The sequence below is a fragment of the Triticum dicoccoides genome, chromosome 2B (genome assembly GCF_002162155.2).
Source record: "Triticum dicoccoides isolate Atlit2015 ecotype Zavitan chromosome 2B, WEW_v2.0, whole genome shotgun sequence".
Lineage (NCBI taxonomy): Eukaryota > Viridiplantae > Streptophyta > Magnoliopsida > Poales > Poaceae > Triticum > Triticum dicoccoides.
The window spans coordinates 670,343,837-670,365,169 of NC_041383.1; the positions used below are offsets into that span (position 1 = coordinate 670,343,837).

A 21,333-nucleotide genomic window follows, 5' to 3' on the forward strand; every position below is an offset into this window, starting at 1 on the left:
ATTTCTGTCCACTTTAAATAGCTGTATGAAAATCATTTCCAAAACGGTGTGAACTTGTACTCGCAAAAAAAAATTGATGTGACCATGTACAAACTTCTAAGTATGGCTCTAGTTCAACAGGCTTACCTTTTAAGTCCAGAAATGTGGTTTTTTATGGCTGAACACAACTTTGGGCTTACAGTGATAAACACTTGTTTCACAAAATTTTCTCCTGCGTCCTTCAGTGGCATAATATTTTTGTGATCCAGCCCTGATAAATCATCTCCATCCAAATGTAGACCTTGGGATGCAATCAGTGACTGTTGCTCTTTTTGAACCAGCTTCATTGTCAATGCAGTGGTTTTTCCGGTGCCTGACCTCCCCAGTATAAAACTAGTGAGTGGGAATTGGATTATAATCCGCTCTTCATCAGTCAGTTCAAAGGGGATGTCGATTTCAGACCCATCAGTAGCTGTCAGCAAATGCTTTGCCACACCAGATGATAAAGAGTAGAATTTCATCAGCAAGAAGCTTTCACTAACTTTTGAATTCTCCATGGCATATGATGTATCCACGACATCATGCTCTTCATGAGCAACAACTTTGCAATCCTTGTTATAGCGGATAATATCATGCTCAATATGCCAAACCATAGGAACCTCAAGTTTCCTGTTATACACAACAAAGGAGGGCAAAAATTAGAAGAATGTCTACAGACAGTTAATTTGTAGGCATGACTACTCACAAACAGTTCATCTCTCTAAGTATCATCAGCATAAAAAAATCCAAGGAACCAGAGAGACCCATGACACTTAGATTCTTTTCAGGGAACTTAATTAGCCACAAGACCTATTTTTTTACATAACTGTGGGATTAGATCATAAAAATAATTAAGAAAACCAATCAAACACCATGAAGCATAAGCCATATGCATATAGGCAATTAAAAAAAGGGAAATTAGAAATATGATGATGATCTATAGCATTAAGCAGTGTTGAATCCACTAACGTATATAAAAACTGCACAGAAGTGGACCTTCGTGCATGATGGCTTGTTGAGGTTAAGTGGATCTTCGTGCACAGGATATAAGTGTGCACCTACATACATGCATTGATCCCATGTCCCCGTTATTCATGTACTTGGGGGTTCAAAATAAGTTTGTCTAAAAATAAATTCTCGCTGGAAGGGCAAGAACACTAGCATGGACAGAAGATAAGTGACCTCATTTATATCTTGAATTTAGTTTCAGTCAAGGCACTAGGTCGGTAAAAGTAACAACACATTCAAGGGACTACAACTAGATTATATTTTCATGCAGAGAAACACAATCGTATTTTTGTAGTAATATGAGTATAAAGGATTTTATGCTGCAAACAGTATGTGTGTGGCATGAAAATATTGGTGATTTATACAAAATGTTGCATAGGTGTTAGTATTAAAAATTATGTTAAAAATGGTTTTCTTGTTTTATGTGTGAAGCTGCATTGTCAACAACTCAACATTCATCAAAAAATGGCATCTCGTAACCAATAGTACTGATGTCATGTAAATGTCAGTACAACCTAAGGACAACGATCAGTATCATGCGCACGCAGGTGAGGAATGGGAAGGAAATTGACATGTGGATGGCAAGCTAGACAACTTTTCTTCCCAGAGGTTTAGGTCATTATATATTTTGCATATTAAATATGGACAGGAGCCTGTTGCATCCTTTGTCCTACGATCCTAAAACACACACTATCTTCACATGATCCTTTGCCTCTCAGATCCATGACAAGAAGGCACTGAGGAGTACAACAAGATTGACAACAACAGGCAATGGTGTTGACACCCAATATACACAGCCAAAAAGGTAAGCAAGTGTTAGAAGAATGTCTACATGCAGTTTGTTTCTTGGCTGACTATTCACAAACAGTTCATCTCTCTAAGTATCAGAGGTATAAAAATCCACGGAACTGGAGTATAGCCCATTAACGATAAAAGAAACACATACCCCTGTGTCTGCACTCTCCTGCAATGATCCAGGTAATCATCCGTGTACATGGAAAACAGATTCTCAAGACGTTGAACAGTTCTTGCAACATTTTGCTGTGACAGTAGGTCCCAAACCCTTATTATCTGAAAATACCGTCCTTCGGTTTTCTCCACATCAGTACTCCAAACAAGATACAGGTTCCGGACCTTGTATACCTTTGCAAGATGAGAAACACCAGGTATATCAAGGTTCTTAACTGTTGTCCTCCAACCATCTCCAAGTCTGATAAGCTTTTGGAGTACTTCCTTCCTGAGCTGTTGTGATTTTAGTTTGGTGAAGGACTTTCTAAACTCGTCGCTAAGAATGACCTGTTGAATATATGAATACCAAAAACGGAACATGAGAAGAAGTGTATAAGAGAAAACTGAAAGAACAGTGTGTTTTTCAAGAAAACTAGGAGGTTCACAAGATATGTCCTGAAAACTAGAAAAAACCCACATAATTGGCATAGCATGGTACAAAATACCACATGTCCTGAATATCTTAATTACACAAACCTCTCACAATCCAATTACAGAGGAAACAGACTAGCAGAGACAAGCAAACCACATACATGATTCCAAAAAGTAAAAGACAAATCTATTCGTGAACACAAACAAAATCACACTATGAAAAGGAAGTGTATATTCAGTAAACTCTATCTCCCTGATAAAAGCATGAGTCTCATAAGATATATACATAAATGTGGTCTGCATTCTGTGTAATTAAGTGCAGCGGCATATTAGAAAACATGAAAGTATGTTAAAAGTCAATCTAGCTGAAACCATGGTACTTACCTTCCATCTGGTATTGCTGAAAACCGCTGAATCAGCGTTAAGAAGATCATCAAGTTCATCAAGCTCTTGCTTTACTTGCAGAACTAACTTACAGATGGTTGCGTCATTAGTGGCACTGAAAACACATTTACGTCTCTCTGCATCAGCAACAAGGTCTGTCCATTCTGTCCCACTTTTATACAGCGTATGAGCATTCCCAACAATCCAAAGACAGTGCCTGCATCAATAAAGCATACATCAGATAATGTGTATCATCAGTCTGACGTACTTTGAACAGCAATAAAACAATTGATGCGCACCTTGCTCTAGTAAGAGCAACATTTGTTCTTCGGTTATCAGCAAGAAATCCAACAACTCCTCTCCCATTGGATCTAACAGTTGATAGTATTATTATATCATCCTCTTCTCCTTGGAAACCATCGGTGGATTTCACCCGCACATGAAAGCCATCACATGTATCATATTTTTCACCAAGTCGACTTTTAATTGCATCAACTTGAGCTTTATATGGAGAGACCACGCCGATGCTGAGCCCTTGGTTTCTGTTTTTCCAAGCTGCAGAAAAAACATACTAAATAATATGCTTACTGATCCTTAGGGATCAATTTTTGCACAAGGCTACTGAAAGAATTTTCTTCAGCAAATTTAAGTTGATTCTGTATCACACTAGCACCAAATCATTGACATATCATTGCTTTTCTACTACAAAGTTTGAAGATAATAGAAATTACTAAAGCGGGTCCATGCATTGGCCAACAACTCTACTAGAGCATAATATTTCAACTTTCATGGCATCTACTTACTGCTCTCCTTTTTCTAAATAAAAATATAACATTGTCTACCAAACAGGGCAGTAGAATTGAAATTTCATAAAGCCGGATTGATGCAATTAGCGAATTATCATATCACAAGATGCACATAGAAACTGGACTCTCGAACATATACTGTTGTAGCAAACACCTTTCTACCAATGATTTTTATGCAGTATGCAGTACAAGAATGGAAGACGATGTAAGCTTCCAAAGATTCCATGTTATATTAGCCAAGTAGCTTTATAAAAAAACTAGACAGGATAACATTAAGGTTAAAGAAAGGACAGAGCTGAGCTTGGACATACATTTAAAGATGGTATGGATTAGGTGCAAAATAACAGCAACTTCAACCATGTTTCTGCGACTGTTTCCTGTGCCCTCTTTGTCCTCCCTTCCATCAGTGACATTTATAAACGTGTAGCTGCCAAAAGGGAGGCATGTGTAATCCTTATTATAACTAGGAGACAGGACATTGGAGCCATCTAAAATCTTCCTCTCATAAAATTGAGCATTTGGAAATAAGCTGATACAAGGATTCATGCGATACTGTATATTCAGCAAATGTTTATCAAATTTGAGCATAACCAATCTCTCAAATAGACTTGTCTCAAATCCAGCTTCTTTGCATACCTAGAGATAAACAATGAAAGGTAAGAATTAGGATCACCAAAATCAGATCAATAACAATGGAACATGAAAGAAAGATGGGACCGTTACATTTATTTCAAGAAGAAAAAAATAGTATTTCAGTATCAGAAGTTTATCTTGTTGATAAATGCTCCAATAACTAATAAATGAAACAAGACATTATAAAGAGGGTGAGGCAAAACCTTACTTTGCTTTTAACCATTGCACTCAGCTGACAGTCATCTCCTACCAAAACAACATGTTTTAACCAATGCAGACGTAGTGGGATCACCAATTCACACTCCCGCACTTGAGCAGCCTCATCAACAATTAATACATCGAGGGGCGCAATCTCCATGTGATGTAACCGATAAGAGCTAGAGGTGGTACAGAAAAGAAGTGTAGCATTACGTATGCAGTAGCTCTGGACCCAGTCTTTGCCTACTCCAGTGGGTAAATTAAGCGAGTGTAGCAGATCTTTAAGCAATTTAAGGCATGAAGACCTTGCTTCTTCCAGTTCCTTCTCAAAAGAAGATACAGGCTGTGCACAAACAGAGTTTTCAGTTAACAGACAACCAAGGCCCCTTTTCAAACCCTCATCGGTCCAGTCTACATCGCACAGAAGGGTGCCAATTTTTTCCAGCATATTAAGCAATGAGGATATATTTATGACACTATCACGAGAAAAGCAGCTTCCAGGAAGGTGAACCCACAAATTAATTATGCATCTTTTCAGAGCTATTGCTGTTGCATCAAATTGTTTCTTTATGAAGTCCAGAAAGCACACTGGATCAATTTTGCCATCATCCTCGAGAAGCATATCATAGCGTGAAGCACAGTCTTCAAAAAAGGATATCATTGAAGCTATTCTGTAGTTCCATCCAGACAACGATGAAAAGCACTCCACAAGTTCATCGACACGGAAGTCCAAGAAAACTTCCTGAAGATCCTCCGTGATGTCCATGTTAGACCTGCTTCCAAATAGCAAGATGTCTCCAAGAGATGAAGGTAGACAAATGTTGTCAATGTGCTCATTCAAATCCTTCAAGGTTTGAAGGAAACGGGTGCAAACTCCAACAACAGCAACATTTGTGGGAGCACAAGTAAGAGTTCTGCATTTCAAACTCGCCAAAACCAACAGTAAAGTGCTAATCGTCTTGGTCTTCCCAGTACCTGGTGGCCCCCATATAAGCTTCATGAGGTTCACATGCCCACATCGTACAGCTGAGATGACAGATTCAATAGCATCCACTTGCGATCGATTAAGCTTAACCGACAGTAGCTGCTCTGTGAAAGAAGCTAAACCGCCCCCATCCTGATTAACACAGATACGGCAAACATCTTCACCCTGCAACAGAGCCAACAAAGAGGAGCATAAAAAGTTAGGCCCGATACCAATTTATAATGGTGATGAAAATAGCAAGTAAAATCAAAACACGAGAAGTATTCATGTCATATTACCAGATTTGTTGGGGCTAGGAGCGACTTGATTACTGTGAAATTGTCATTCATGTGCGTATCAAAGGTAAGTGCTTTCCATATCCGTATGCTGGTTGTGATATTATTGAGAAATATTGCATGTTTGAGTTTGTTCAAGTCTTCTCCTTCCGAACCAATATTCTTTGCAACTTTGACTCTGAAGCCCTTATGGTATTCATCATCCATAGAAACCTCAGTGATCATTGCCAAGCAATGTGTCACACCATAGCGGTTTAAGTCTTCTGCAGCTTCAGGTTTTATGCTCGACAAAATAAATATGTCACCATTCCTCGCAGAATGAGCCCCGGTAGAAAAAACAGCATCATTGCCCCAAAAGTCCACATCCATAAAGTATGATCCTGGTTTTCCTGCTGCCTCCATGGACAGTATTTTCGACGAGGGTGCTTCACTGATGAGTTCAAGGCATGAGCACAGATCTGACCTTGTTTCTTCAATCAGAGGCACGCGATAAGACGTGAGATAGTGATCAAGTGACTTGAAGTTGCAGGGAATAGTCTCAACCTAAACACAAAAGAAGACATAGATGAAATATGGTTATAGGTAGCAAAAAGATTCTCCAACAGTTCCTTGAGCACACAAATGGCATGTAATTAATGCTAACAAAATAGCTATCTGGTCAATATCATTTACTGCATGAACAAGCAAGGTTCAATACAGGACTTAAGCTGCTCATATCATAATTTTCATAGCAAAACAATTTATAGTTTCTGCCACCAGATTGTACAGCATGACGACATGTATCTCTCTCATCAGGATACATATATGACTTACACACCTACTCATTAGGAATTTAGGATACAACATGTATCAGCACATATGACACCATGAGCAACATGTAATTTCCTGAAATACCATGTGTCACCAAGAGCGCAACAATTATATTTGGTGCCATCAGGCAGTCCAGAAATGACACTCAGCACATGCCACTTGCACAGGTGGTCAGAAAACCCCTCTAAACCCTAGCATACGGATCACAAACAGAGAGAGAGAGAGAGAGAGAGAGAGAGAGAGAGAGAGAGAGAGAGCACCATCCTTTAATTGGAGCACGGAACTGACCCAACTAAGATTGCACATAAAAAGCAGCGAACAACAGCACGCTAAATGTGATCAATAAAAAAATCACCGGATTTAAGCACAACCAGAAGCCTAACGCCCATATGCATGCATACGCTTCACCGTCCAGGGTCCATACATACACACAGATTCATTCGGCAATAAAAAGGCTCAAGCTTGAAAAAAAGAAAGACTTGAAGTTGCAGTGAAATGTCAACCTGAACACAAGAGGTGATAAATGAAACATGATTATAGGAAGCAAAAGATTCACCAGCAGTTCTTTAAGCACACAAATGGCAGGTAACTGATGCTAAGAGAAGAGCTATGTGGTCAATTTCATCTACTGGGCAAGAAGAAGCAAGGATCAAAACAGGGCTTATAAGCTGTTCATGTCACAAGGAAGGAGGTTACCCATACTAAACCGCAGACATATAATACTTTCATAGCAAAACAATTTCATAATTTCTGCCATCAAATTGTACAACATGGCGACATGTATCTCTCTCATCGGGATACATGACTCCTCTGCTAAGTTTTGCCTGCAGCTGCTCTGCTCGTCGTTACTTGCCTGCCCGCCCCCGCCAAATCTACAGCCACAGTCCGAGAAATTCGGCCGGCGCCGGCTAAATCAGCAGCCGCACAGACGCGGCCGCTTGCCGACGCATCGGTTCCCCTAACCACCGACCATGCCGCCGCCTCTCGCCGGCCGGCCTTACGCCCCAGATTCAAGAAGGGGGAACAGGGCACGGGACGGGAGCGCGGCGGCCTCCCTCATGGACGACTAGAACATGGACTCCTTGCCCCCGGCCTCCCTCCTCGACGGCAGACGACCTCCCTGGCAGCCTGGCACCGCCCTCCTCCTCCCGGCGGCGCCTGAGGGTTTTTTTTTTTTTTGAGGGAAGAGGACCGCGCCTGAGCATAGCGTCCATGGACTGCGTTTAGACGGGCCAGGAAGCGAGCGTGTTGGGCCTCTGAAAAGAATAGTTCAAGAGCAATGGGTGTGATGGGCCAGGATTCGATCTCTCTTTCCCTCAAAAAACAACTCCGCTCAATCAATTACTAACATCTTGCTCAATTTTTTTACTAACAACATAAGAAGAATCACAAAAGTCCACTCAGAAAAACAAAGAAGAATCACGAAAGTTATCTAAAAAAAGAATCACGAATAACATCTAGTACTACTGTCTACTGGTGTATTTTTTTTGCGGGAAAAAACAAGTCTTTTTTGCGCGAATGGACAGAACCCCCTCAAAACCCTAGCGCGCATCTGGATTGGGCTCCAAAAAAATACAAATCACCGGATTTAAGCGCAAGTAAAAGGCTGGTAGAGCGCGGATGCACAAGCACGCATGGCCGGACCGGGGTCCGTACGACGTGCGCGCAGATTCGAAAGAGAGAGAGAGAGAGAGAGAAAAGGGCCAGGCTTGCGAAACCGCGCGCCCGGCCGGAGAGATCGAGTCATCGTCGGGACGGAAGGATGGATGGATGGATGGAGCGGGTGGGTGTACCTTGTCCCTGTAGAGGTCGTCGTCGGCGATCTCCTGGGCCGACCAGGAGAGCACCACGTCCTCCAACTCCATCTCCCCCATGTCGCCGCCGCGCTCCCGTCTCGCGCCGCCCTGGCCGCTCCGTCACGCTCGAACACCCGAGCGAGCAGGCGGCATTCACGACGAGGAAAGGGGGTTGGTTTGCGGTGGTCTTGGCCGTCCGGAGGAGGAGGAGGTGGAGGAAGGGGGTTGGTTTCTGCTGTTCTTGGCCGTCCGGTGGAGGAGGAAGGGAGGCTTCGAGACGGTCAAGGCGCGGTGGTGGCTGCGTGGATATAAAGCAAAGAAGCAGAAGGAGCGACGAATGGGAGAAGGGGAGAGGGGAGGGGAGGGGTGGCTCTGTTGTGTTGTGTAGCAAAGCTGGCGGAGGAAAAAGCAAAGCAGGAGCTGATCAGACGATCGGTGCAGCGTGCTGCCCAGAAATCTTTTGCTTGCGGGGGAGGGAGAGGGGAGGGTGGTGCCTCGGGATTCGGGCCCCTTTCCGCGGGGCAGGTAAAGGAGGAGGGAGGGAGGGAGGGAGGGAGGGAGGGTGGGTGGCAGCCGCGGTGGGCAGTGCCGGAGCGGTTACAGTAAAAATGGCCAACGTGCTCTCTCTCTCTCTCTCTGTGGGTTTGGTGGTCGTGGACAGTCTTTTCTTTCTTCTTTCTTTTCTTCTCTTTCTGTTACTCCCTTTTGCAAAGCCTGTTTAGATTAGAAGAAGGTTGTTAGGTGGAAACAAATATGTTCGGAGCGGTGCTGTTTTGTTTCGCCACAACGAAAGTAACGGAATATCCTCCTGTGGAAAACGGAGGCACCCCTCTCCCTCTCTCTCTCTCTCCGAGGGGCATGGCATGAGCTAGAGCCTGTCAGGGTGGGGGTGAAAACAGCCGAAAGTTGCTCATCATGGTAACCCGAAACGCGCCTGGTGCCTGTGAGAGCGCCCGTGAGTTACCGCAGCTAGTGGCCGCTGCTGCTTTTCGTACTGCGAGCCTGGCCAGTTCATTCTGGACGTGCTGTATTAAACACGGCATTTCTGTGAGACAAGGGAAAAGGGAGGGGGTCGCTCGTTTTGAAGCGGGAAGAGCGGAGAGGCGCTGGGCGGGAAACCCAAAATCGATGCAAGAGTAGGACGACGGGACTTCTTTGTCGCGGCGTGTGATAGCCCATGACACATTCGGCCCGCCTGCGAATACGGACAAGTCGGATCGCTTCGCAAGCCCACACGATTCTTCGTCCATCTAAGCAGAAAGCCCTGTGACTTTTTTCTTTTTTGATAGATGAACTGACTGACTGGGAGCAACAAGTCGGGGCTACCCATTGCTCAAGAAAAATTGAAGTTAGGCACCACTCCAGATGGTCCGGCCGCGCCCGCTTGAGAGTGAACAGACACAAAACGCGGCCCAACACGTGGGAGCAAACGGACAAACGTTCGTTTTTTATCCGGTTTCGATCCATTCCCAATCCAAATTTGGCCCACGTATGCGTCGAGACGGACATCACGTGGACGGGCAAGGGGCGCGCCCTTGTCCTCCCCTAGCCCGCCTGTCGGTGACACAGACGCCCTTTTTTCTTTTTCCCTGCCCCTCCTTCCCCGCCATCGCCACTGCCGCCCGCCGGTGCCCATTTTCCCGGCCACCTTCCTCGCTTTCCCGCCAGGGCCGCCAAAACCATGACCGCGCCATGCCATAGTCGGCCACACGCCCGCATTTTAGAAGAGTTTGTTGTCGGCGTTCGTGGCTCTTTGTTGCTGCAACCAGTGGGAGAGAAACTACGACCGCCGCCGACGCCCATCGACCCCAACACCTTCATGCAGGCACTGCAGAGTCGTAGGGTGCCGCCCGCAAATGCCAACCTTGTCTGCTGTCTGTGAGGGGAGCTCGAGGTGCTCTTCCCGACCGCGTCTCCACCACGACCGCAAGGTGTTCGACACTTTGATCATAAGGTACCATGGATAGTGGAGATGAGTATTTTTTCCACAACTTCATTTGTTGATCCGATGATTCGTCCTCGGATGATGAAGACCTTGTGGTGGCTGCATTGGTGTCAATGACCACACGGCTAGGCAGTGTCCTCGGTTTAGGGGATCAATCCCAGGTCATGCTCCGGCCTTGAACCACAATAGGGAGCGGCCACGCTTTGCTCTATGCCAATTACTTTGAGAATACCGCGCTCTTCAAACCACATCAATTCCACCGCCGCTTTTGTATGGCGAGACATGTGTTCAATCATATTCGGGAGGGAGTGGTAGCATATGACCCATGCTTTTGAGTGCCAAGAGGATGCCCCTGGCAAGCTTGGCTTCTCCAGTTAGCAGAAATGCACCGCCGCTATTTCTGTGCTTGCGTTTGGAATTCCAGGCGATCTTGTGGATGAGTACATGCGTATGACTGAGTCCACATGCATCCTATCAATGTACAGTTTCTACAAGGTCATGGTGGTAGTGTTTGGCCCTGAGTATCTCAGAGAGCCAACTGTCACTGATATAGAGAGGTTGTTTGCGATCAATGCCGAGAGGGGCTTTTCGGGCATGCTTGGTAGTATAGATTGTATGCACTGGAAGTGGACGAACTATCCATTTGCTTGGCAGGGGCGGTACAAAGGGCACGTGAAAGGTGCCACTGTCATACTAGAAGATCTGTGGATATGGCATCCTTTCCTTGGCATGGCTGGTTCTCACAATGATATCAACGTGTTTCAGCGTTCTCTAGTGTTTGCAAGGCTTGCAGAAGGACACTCCCAGAGGTCAGCTTTGAGATCAATGGCCACCATTACAACAAGGGATACTACCTAGCTGATGGTATATATCCTTAGTGGTCAACTTTTGTGAAGACAATACACAATCCGCAAGGAGAGAAAAGACAGAGATTTGCAAGAGAGTGCTAGGAAGGATTTGGAGCATGCTTTTAGTGTGCTTCGATCTCAATGGGGTATCGTTCGAAACCCTGCACTAACATGGAGCACCCAGAAGCTTTGGGAGGTGATGACTACTTGTGTGATCATGCACAACATGATCGTGGAGGATGAGCATGATGAAAACATCTACGACCAAGGGTTTGTGTCGGTGTCAAAACCGGCGGATCTCGGGTAGGGGGTCCCGAACTGTGCGTCTAGGCGGATGGTAACAGGAGACAAGGGACACGATGTTTTTACCTAGGTTCGGGCCCTCTAGATGGAGGTAAAACCCTACTCCTGCTTGATTAATATTGATGATATGGGTAGTACAAGAGTGGATCTACCACGAGATCAGAGAGGCTAAACCCTAGAAGCTAGCCTATGGTATGATTGTTGTTCGTCCTACGGACTAAAACCCTCCGGTTTATATAGACACCGGAGAGGGCTAGGGTTACACAGAGTCGGTTACAATGGGAGGAGATCTTCATATCGTATCGCCAAGCTTGCCTTCCACGCCAAGGAAAGTCCCATCCGGACACGGGACGGAGTCTTCAATCTTCTATCTTCATAGTCTGGGAGTCCGGCCAAAGGTCATAGTCCGGCCATCCGGACACCCCCTAATCCAGGACTCCCTTAGTAGCCCCTGAACCAGGCTTCAACGACGACGAGTCCGGCGCGCAAATTGTCTTCGGCATTGCAAGACGGGTTCCTCCTCCGAATACTTCATAGAAGATGTTGAACACAAGGATAGTGTCCGGCTCTACAAAAATAAGTTCCACATACCACCGTAGAGAGAATAATATCCACACAAATCTAATCTGCTGACGTATTCCGCAGCGTGACATCACGCCATGGCCAAGCCTTTATTCGAATCATTTTACTGTTCCACCTCAGCGCGTTTAGCAAGGCGGTTTCCTTGGCACGTCTTGTCAAAGCAGAGATCGTGTCCCCTTATTCCGGGATTCTCATCAATACGGGCGTGAGTAACCCAACCGCGCCATCAACCGCGGCGCTTGGGAGATAAGCGGATTTTATTAGGCCGATGGGGGCTCGTAGTTTCAGCCGCCCATATAAGGGGATAAGAATCTACCCTTTCCATTTACGCCTTCTTCCTCCTTTGCTTATTCGTCCCTGCGCTCGAGCTCCAACGCCCAAGCCCGCACTTCCCACCTCAACCTTCTCCAATCATGTCCGGAGCGGGAGGTAGATGGATGGCCTCCTCCGTCACGGAGGGGCAAATCAAAAAGCTGAGGAAGGTCGAATACCTGTCTGACGACATCGCGCACCGGCTTCCAGATGTGGAGCAACTCATCCCTACCCCCAGGCCCCATGAGAGGGTTGTTTTTCTTCCCCATTTCCTCCGCGGACTGGGTTTTCCTCTTCACCCGTTCGTCCGGGGGCTCATGTTCTACTACCGCCTGGACTTCCACGATCTGGCCCCGAACTTCATCCTCAACATCTCGGCGTTTATCGTCGTGTGCGAGGCCTTCCTCTGCATCCAACCCCATTTCGGCTTATGGCTGAAGACTTTCAATGTCAAGCCAAAAGTAGTGGGCGGCCGCCAAGCGGAGTGCGGAGGTGCCATGGTGGGCCGGATGGCCAACGTCCTATGGCTCGAGGGCTCCTTTGTGGAGACAATAAAAGGGTCACAATCGGGGTGGTTCTACATCACCGAGCCGCGCGACCCCAAATGGGAAGCGGCCCCCCAAATTCCGATCTGGCTTTCCCACACGGCTCACCTCCTGGAAAGAGACGGGCCTAACATGGGGAGATTCGGAAGAGCTGACCGGACTCCAAACCTGCGTTAAAAAGCTGGTGAACAAGAATCTCAAGCTCGTCAATGTAGTCCGGGTTATGCTTATCCGCCGGGTCCTCCCATGCCAACAACGGGCCTTCAAATTATGGGAGTTTGATCCGGCACAACACCAAACCTTGAGCGGGCTCTTCGACACCACGTATGAAGATGCCTGGAAGGTGCTGTTCAAGGGCACCGAGGCCCCCGCATCCGCTACCGAAGATCGCGGATTCAGCTCGTGGCGCCAGGCCAACGAGGTAAGCTATTCTACCCTTTACGGGACTCTTGTCTTTCATAGTCTGACTCTATGCGGGATCTAAACTCCCCTACCTTTGACAGGATTGGTTGAAGAAGTCCGGGCAGGTTATCTGTCCGGCTCCCCTACCAGAAGACCCAGCGGACGCCCGATTGACGGGGCTGCTGGTTCCGGCACCTCACGTGGTGCCGGAGAAGAAAGCCAAGAAGAAGGCCACGGAGACTCGAAAGAGCTCCCGGCGCCTGGTGGTGTCGGGTTCATCGCCCGACAACCCCGAAGCACCCTCCGCCTCTGAAAGACAAGGAGGAGGAGGAAGAAGAAGCCTCTCCCCCTCCAACGGGGGGAGGAAAGAAAAGAAAGGCCGCCCCAACTGGGGAGGCCGGAGGGTCCAAGAAGGGGAGAACCCTCCTTCTGGACTACACCTCCGATGCTGAAGATGGCGGGGAGGAATGGCCATCCAGGGTCAAGCCCCTGGCAAATTCGTAAGCATCCGGATATCCGAATGACTTATGACGCTCCTCCATTATTTGGGATTTTCTGACGCCGAATTTGATCATGCAGTCCGCCCAAGGCTCAGCTCGACGATTCGACGAGCGGCTCCTTGGATTAGTCGGATGTGAATAGTGCTTCACTTCCGACGGCCTCCTCCCCTCTCCCTACGGACGACACCGAGGTGGAGTCCCGAAATGGACTAAACCAGGAGGAGGTGGTCCTGGAGGCGCCGCAAGGCGACCTCCCAGACTCCAGGCCCAAAGGGGGTAAAGACCCGGAGGGATCCAAGTCCGGCTCCGGGCCGGACACTGCTCCGGAACCATCAACGGTTCCGGAGTCCGACAGGCGGCGCCTTCATAAGAAGGGCAAGCCTACGACGCCGGCGACCTCCGTCCATCCGGAGGCGCCGGACAATTTGCTGGAGGTGCTTAACGGCGCCTCCATCGACGAGGAACACCGCATTGTTATGAGTGCGGTGATTCGGAAGGTTCGGTCCGCCAAGAGCGGGCTGACAGAAGCCTGTACAAGTCTGTTAACAGGCTTTGAGGTATGTGTTCAAAAACATATAAAAATGTTATCACATAGACAGCAGCCCCTGATGCTCAGTTCGGCGTTCGGAAGGAAAAGCCGAGCTGAGGATCTATGGTGCTTCGCTCACGCCGCCACCCCTCGGTGGCTATGGCGCGCCCGCCCGGGCGCCGCCCTATGGAGGCCAGCCACCGAAGCCGGTACCTGCACCGTGGGACCCTACCCTCCTGGCCGCCCTACACTCGGCGCCGTCGCCGAGTAACTATGGCGGTGGAGGCGACTGGTACATGGACTCGGGTGCTACTGCACATATGACAGCTCATCCCGGTAACCTATCCTCTTCCACTCCAGTTAACACACCCACTCGTATAACCGTTGGCAACGGTTCTTCTTTACCTATCACTATGTCTAATGTCCTTGTCTCACCTGACTTAGTCACTAGTTTAGTTTCCGTTTGTCGTCTTACTCATGAGAATCCACTTCCTGTTGAATTTGACCGTGTTGGTTTTTCTGTGAAGGATGCCTGTACCCGGATGGTGCTTCACTGATGTGATAGCCTTGATGAGCTTTATTCCGTGCACGCTGACGCCTCCACCTCCACACTCGTCGCCCTCGCCGCCGGTGTCGACCTTTGGCATGCTCGCTTGGGCCACCCCAACCCCGCTGTTTTGCGTCAGATTTTTAGGAGTTTTTCTTTCTCATGTAATAAGCTCGACGAGCATACTTGTGAGGCTTGTCGCTTGGGCAAGCACGTTCGTCTTCTGTTTAGTGTGTCTACTTCAGTTTCCACTTTTCCGTTTCAATTACTTCATAGTGCTGTTTGGACGTCTCCCGTCTACAGGAACGACGGTGGCGATCTCCGGTGCTGGAGAAAGAAGACGATGAAGCTGGTGATGTTGCAGGGCGTCTGGGCTCGCATGGCTTGGTGGTGATGAAGAGGGCGACGAGGCAGATCTTCTTGACACAGGCTAAGGGAGGGCAGCACGGTGGCTACGGAAACAACGGCGGCGCGGCCATGGCGGTTTCGGCCATGATGGGGAGAGCGAGGGAGAAGCGAGGGGAGAGAGTGAGCGAGGCTGTCAGCTCGATCTGGAGGGCTCTGGGGAGTCTATCCCGTGCATCCACGCAGGCAGGCGAGTGGGAGGTGGCTCGGGCGCGTGCCCACGCGTCGGCATCGTGCTCTGCGTCCGACTGGCAAGAAGAGGAAGACGACCCTGCCCCTGGTGTGCTGGGCCGACAAGCGGGGCCACAGGTGAGTTCTCTCTCTCCCCCTCTCTCTGTGTTTTTCTAATTTTGTTTTTTGTTATTCTATTTTGCAAAAAAAAATTGAATTTGGTTTTCAAACCAAATCAATTTTATTGCTTCTAAAAATTATTGCGCGTACTAAATGGATTATTCCAAAGCCCCACGGCAAATTCCAGAAATATTGGAGCTATAAATATTTTTATAGGAATTTAGAACTCCAATTCAAATATTTAGTGATTTAGATCAAAGCCCAAATGTGTCCCGGAAAAATGTGCTCCAGTTTTGGTAGAGGATTTCACCATGTTCCATAAATCATAAACATTTTGAGGGCATTTTAGGTTCATTGAGAAGATTTTAATTTGAACCTAGTTGAATTAATTATCTAGTGGGGTTTGATCATCCTTATTTCAAGATTAATGAATTTTACACATGACGCATGATGCTCTCTGGTGCAACTATTTACAAACATTATTCTAGAACCGTGACAATACTAGTATGCGGTGCGTTAAGTGGATCGTATTAGCAAAACGAAATAAAGTGGGGTCTGCCCGAATTTGGGTATAGCAAGGGCGGGCTGCCGCTTGCCTGCCTGCCGTATCAGCAGTAGCCCTGTTGTGTTGGTATCGTACTACAAGATATGGTTGGTCTTTTTTTCCGACAAAAAAGATGGAGGAGGTCTCTCCTTGACCGTGGAGCCGCGAAAGGCTAGACGGACCCAAACAAACAGAGCAAAAGGGGCTGGCGACTTCGGGAAATGACCAAAACCCACCCTCTTATTTACGACTCGTGCCATCCTCTCTTGGCACCCAATGGTGACAGCCTTCTTCAAGTGCTAGTAAGGGCATGTACAATGGTGCTATCTTAGGAGTGCCACGTAGGATAAATGATGAGGTGGAGGAGAGAGAACTCATAAGAGAAGGCTTGTCTTCTCTTATTTAAAATAAGACAAGAGATGATCTCTTAGCACAATATGTCTCACCACATTTTTAGGAATTGCTAGTTATTCAAGATAAGACTAAGAGATGACCCATTGTAGACATTTTTCTTTGTCATCTTTAAATTACATGCAAAACTTAAGATAAGACTATCTTATCAACCATTGTACATGCCCTAAGTACTAGCTAGTGTCTTCTTGATCGCCACCACTGCCCCTTCACACTTCAGACCCACGCCAAAGGGCTTCACTTGGGGATGGGATTCAGGAGGTCCAGGAAGAAGGGGCAGAGTTTGAGGGAAATGTTTAAGGGATAGAAAGTCGAATTTGAGGAAAATGCAGTATATAGGGATCTGCTAGATGGGGTCTAATCCCACAAAATGGAAATTTTGCCCTCAAATATAACTTCTGAGGGATGTACCAGAGATGCCCTAAAATGAACATATTCTTTTTCAGAAAGTTTTCATGATCCACCAACTTGACATGCAAGGTCAGAAATTTTAAGAAATTGCACTCACACTTTGCACAGAATAAGAAGATCCAGATTTCGAATTTTTTTTCAGTTCTCACACATTCAGACTGCAGCTTACATACACATAGATCTGGTTCACTTGCCCTAATGATAGTAGGAAGCAGGAACTAGGAGAAAGAGTTGCAGGATAACATAACAATAGAAGATACACAAGACTTGCAAGCCCCTAACAAGTAGCTTAACGTCAAGTAGCACCAGTAGGTAGCTAATTGACCGTCTTCGCAAAGGCAAAAGCAGCAGGTGGTACAATCGATGCTACCACTCAATTAGACACTCACGTTGCTTGCTGATCTTCACGTTTTGCTTGCTGATCTTCAGTTCCGGTTTCAATCTGCGAAGTCTGCAATCCAACAAGTATTAGTAGTGTCCGGTACATAAGCATTGCCTGCTCTTCTTAAATGCACGTAAATATAACGATTTTAGATGGTCTCAAAATTTATCAAAAGATGCATACAACTAGTATTATCACCTATGTTTTGCTAGGATGTGTTCTCCATTTAATGTCTTTTCATACAGAATGCAAGTTAAACTTCTACTCGCTCTGCAAAGAAATATAGAGGGAGTAGTTTCCAAGTATTTAAGAATGGGAACTCAAAATCCGTTAATCACGATATAAATAACCTGTCAACCAATAAATTTGGTACTTTTAACAACCAATTCTACGATAAATTTTGCAGATGGGGTTAGCCTGGTATGGAGATTTGAGAATATGCAACTAATTTACCTGGCTTTTTGACTGATGCAAACGCTGAATTTTCAGCAAGACTAGTCAAGCTACCAGGCACTGTATGGGAATAATGGGATACTGTGCCATCAGGATCACCTGCAAAGAGGTTTGGTGGTTATTAATGGCAGCGGGAAGAAGTGCAAAGAACAACATCAATCCTGACAAGACCGAATTATCATGCACACATCAGATACAAAAGAATGACGAAATGAAAAACCAAGGAAACATATGTCCACCATAGATCTTCTATAGATAATAAATAACTTTTGCAAATAGCTCAAACGATGTGCACATGAATCGAATAATAAAAGTGGAAGAGAATTTATCATGTTGATATACTTCTTATGCACAGGTCACATCACTGGGACATGCTAAGAACAGTAGAGCACTTCAAAAGCAAGTTGGTGCAGTAAGAACAATGTGCATAGGATCCGACCATAATGATGCTGACGAATTTAAACAATGGCTGTGTATCACTTCAAAAGCAAGTCAGCGCAGTAAGAACAATGTGCACAAGAGTCCCCTAAGTATTAATCTAGTGCAGCACTTCAAAAGTAAAATCAACAAAGTCGGTGTGATAAGTGCAATAAACTGACTGTAGAAAAAACATATGTGGTACCAAATTAAGGCTAGTAATATTAGCTAATTCTATTATGAAGATAATTGCCTTATAGTGTTGTGAAAATGAAATGTGATAAGTGAGGCAAATGGAGTGTCCCAAAAGGGACACCAGTATTTATATGGGAAAAAAGGGAGATAATGACAATTGACTAAACAAGGGGTCATTAAAGAAATACATGTCTGGTGGGTGAAAGAGTTACCATCCTTGCAGAAAAGTTGAGGTAGATCATCTTGACTCGCGTCTGGCCAAGCTTTCAAACATTCCTCTGAAGATCACGTAAGTTCCATCAGTTGCTATCGCATAACCAAGCTAGAGATCAACGGTAAGTTGAGCACAATGGTTCATGCATAAATGAACAAGTATACAAGCAAATGAAAACATGCAGAGCAGAGTCTAGTTTAACCTGTAAAATATACCATCCATTCTTTTGCCTTGCGGAATAATGCTGCCATTGGAAAAAAGATAAGATTATTGACAACAAATGAACAAATGCACATTTACAGTATGACATGGACAATAAAGTAAACATCATAAGGGCATATAAAGAAATTACAGGGCACACAGATTAAATGTCACAAGGGCATATAGCCATTGTACATTTTGTGGCCTTTAACAGGGAACAATGTCATGGATTAATTGCACGGACTAATGGTACTGGCTTGGATGTTCAGTAAACTTACTACGATTAGTAACCATTTTGAAGGTAGCAAGATTAGTCCGTGAGACTGGAGTAACCGGACCACCTGCCATGAGTTCAGCAGTTAGAAGCGGTAGCATCTAGGCAGCCGAACCAATTATGCTGCCGGAGAATGTAGCATCAGGATGTATTACAGGTCCATAGCAGGCCACGAAATCAATGTGGTAAGAGCAAAGAACCTATTGCAAGTTTGCAACAGAGATAACTCGGGGCACTGTAGTAACAAAGTTAATGAGAGATGCAAGCAAGCATCGTCGTTGCATGAGTTATCGCATTCTAATTGTGTGGACATGTAAGCTACAGAGGCATGGTTGTGCACATGTGACCAACAATGCAGCAAGGATTCACAAATTTATTACTGCCAGAAAATACTCCAAATAGAAAGTGGAGACAATGACAATAAACTGAAGTGTTTTGGTGGACAAAACTGAAGGCTTTCTTCAAGTGAGACTATAACTTAGCTAAATGTTTGGTGGACGGAGAGGGTGTGAAGTTACCTTTGTTAGAGGCAGATTGAGTCAGTTCCGCTTCACTCATCTTGCCGGTTTCCAAACTTATCTCTGAATTAGATCACATAAGTTCATCAGTTGTTGTGTTATGGAGTTACAGACTCATAAATGAGAAGGTTTACCTACCAACAAGATCCACAAGCCATTCCTTGGCCTTAATTAATGACTCTGCCATTCAGGAAGAGAAAAGCAACAAACTAATTACCAAGAAGTTCACATGTAGCATACAACTTTGGGGACATAATTACTAAACAACCATAACATAATTTGTATGATGGTATCGTACCACGAGTTAACCCCTGGGAGTGATCGTCTGAAGTCAAAGAAGGCAGCCTGCACAAAGAAAGGAACACGCAGCAACATATCCCATTAGTCTGTCAGAGTACCATCAAGAGCCAGCAAGAAGAGAGAATTGAAGAGCATCTCAGTTTCATGACAAGATAGTCTGTGCTGTGTGTACATACATCTTCTTCTTCTTCTCAAGATAAAGCCTGCCAAGCACAGACGCCGAGACCCGGCCGCCTCGTTTCTTCACGTGGCGCCTCGGACGGAAACTAGTAAAGATTAATTGCAGCATATATATGAGAATGAGAGGTGATCAAACAGAGCCAGTTTTTAGAGTCACATGATTGCATCAAATGGACCGGTAGGCGTACCAGGCGTAGCCGAAGCCAATGGGAAGCACGTTCTGGGGTTCCATTGGGCCGCGGGCGTGTCGCATGTGGTCTTTCAACTCTGGAGTCTTACAAACCAAGTCGACGATAGTCAGTTTAGCCTTGTGCCTCACGCGCCCTATGTCCAGGACAGCCCTACGCAACGCAACGAAATCAAGATCCCATTTGACGGACCAATGCTCATTTTATCTATATATCGAATCGATTGCAGGCTTGCAGCGATAGCAGTGTTGGATTTTACCTGTATCTCTTGGAGCAGAGGAGGGAGGAGAAGATGGCGCGGAGCCTGGTGAGGGCGTGGCTCTTGGTGGGGTGGCGGATGATGCACTGGTCGAGGGCGGTGGTGACGGAGCGGGCCTCCGGGGCTCCGGCGAGCACGTCGTCGATGGCCTTGTGCACGCGGAGGTAGTGGAAGAGGGCGCGGCCGTGGACGCCGAGCGGGCCGTCGGACGGCAGGAAGCGGGAGAGGTAGTCGATGGCCTTGTCCCAGGAGCCCGCGTCCACCAGCTCGGCCAGGTGCTTCAGGCACAGGAACACGTCCGTCTGGGTCACCAACCTGCGCGCGCGCGTGCGTTGCCCGGATCAAGAGATGCATTCGCAGAGGCAGGTTTGAAGGGGGGGAGGGGGAGACACGACTGCGTGCTTACACATCCACGGTGCGGTAGAAGTTGTGGTGCCCGAGGAAGGAGATGAGCCGCCGCTGCCGGAAGCGCGACACGCAGGGGAACTCCGGCGAGCGCTTGCGCCTGCCGGCGACGGAGAAGCCGAACTCGCTGCGGGTGGGGGGCCGCATCGCTCTGGTGCCGTTGCTGGCTGGCTGGCCTGATGCGCTGCGCCAAGGGGAGGGAGGAGACTGGACTGCTCCGGGGGATTGGGGATTGAAGCGGAATTTTGAGGACGAAGGGAGAAAGTATATACCGGTGACTATATCCGTGGGACCCAGAACTATGGCGCGCGGCTGCGTCGCGTCGCGCTGTGGCGCGCTGCGTCGCATCGGGTTGCGGCGCGCTGCGTCGCGTCGGGTTGCGCCGTGGTGCGGTGGAGTCAGCCGACGAATGTTTTATAAAAATAAAATAAAATTGGACCGTTGTCCTTATTTCAGTCCGGTTTAACGTGACGAATGTA

General features: G+C 46.7%; 2 protein-coding genes across 3 annotated transcripts in view; both read right to left on the minus strand.

Annotated features, from left to right (window-relative positions):
• LOC119365508 overlaps positions 1 to 8,698 on the minus strand; it is a 15,530-nt gene extending 6,832 nt beyond the window's left edge. Inside the window, exons 1-8 of the mRNA XM_037631152.1 lie at positions 8,291 to 8,698; positions 5,691 to 6,230; positions 4,438 to 5,577; positions 3,908 to 4,232; positions 3,090 to 3,345; positions 2,791 to 3,007; positions 1,973 to 2,322; positions 127 to 648 (exon numbers count right to left, since the gene is read on the minus strand). Of these exons, the coding sequence (XP_037487049.1) occupies positions 127 to 648; positions 1,973 to 2,322; positions 2,791 to 3,007; positions 3,090 to 3,345; positions 3,908 to 4,232; positions 4,438 to 5,577; positions 5,691 to 6,230; positions 8,291 to 8,371 (3,431 nt within the window). The 5' untranslated portion in view covers positions 8,372 to 8,698. The remainder of the gene's footprint in view (positions 1 to 126; positions 649 to 1,972; positions 2,323 to 2,790; positions 3,008 to 3,089; positions 3,346 to 3,907; positions 4,233 to 4,437; positions 5,578 to 5,690; positions 6,231 to 8,290) is intronic.
• Positions 8,699 to 16,941: 8,243 nt separating this feature from the next.
• LOC119365510 lies at positions 16,942 to 21,073 on the minus strand. Of its 2 annotated transcripts, XM_037631153.1 has the most exons (12): positions 20,856 to 21,073; positions 20,450 to 20,764; positions 20,191 to 20,343; positions 19,999 to 20,088; positions 19,821 to 19,867; positions 19,661 to 19,702; positions 19,523 to 19,585; positions 19,009 to 19,071; positions 18,732 to 18,773; positions 18,528 to 18,593; positions 17,704 to 17,802; positions 16,942 to 17,319 (listed from the first exon to the last, which is right to left on the minus strand). In XM_037631153.1, the coding sequence occupies exons 1-12, from the start codon at positions 20,999 to 21,001 to the stop codon at positions 17,306 to 17,308; spliced, it is 1,140 nt and encodes a 379-aa protein (XP_037487050.1). In that variant the 5' UTR covers positions 21,002 to 21,073; the 3' UTR covers positions 16,942 to 17,305. The 2 variants fall into 2 exon arrangements, with proteins under 2 accessions (XP_037487050.1, XP_037487051.1); XM_037631154.1 differs by lacking the exon at positions 19,009 to 19,071.
• Positions 21,074 to 21,333: the final 260 nt, after the last annotated feature.

What these genes read in the sequence shown, in the direction of transcription:
- LOC119365510 (XM_037631153.1), bottom strand. Translation starts at nt 21,001, where the DNA reads ATGCGGCCCCCCACCCGCAGCGAGTTCGGCTTCTCCGTCGCCGGCAGG. An exon ending in TTCTACCGCACCGTGGATGT is followed by an intron (nt 20,765 to 20,855) that starts GTAAGCACGCAG and finishes GCGCGCGCGCAG; the next exon opens with GTTGGTGACCCAGACGGACG. An exon ending in TCAACTTTTCTGCAAGGATG is followed by an intron (nt 17,803 to 18,527) that starts GTAACTCTTTCA and finishes ACCTCTTTGCAG; the next exon opens with GTGATCCTGATGGCACAGTA.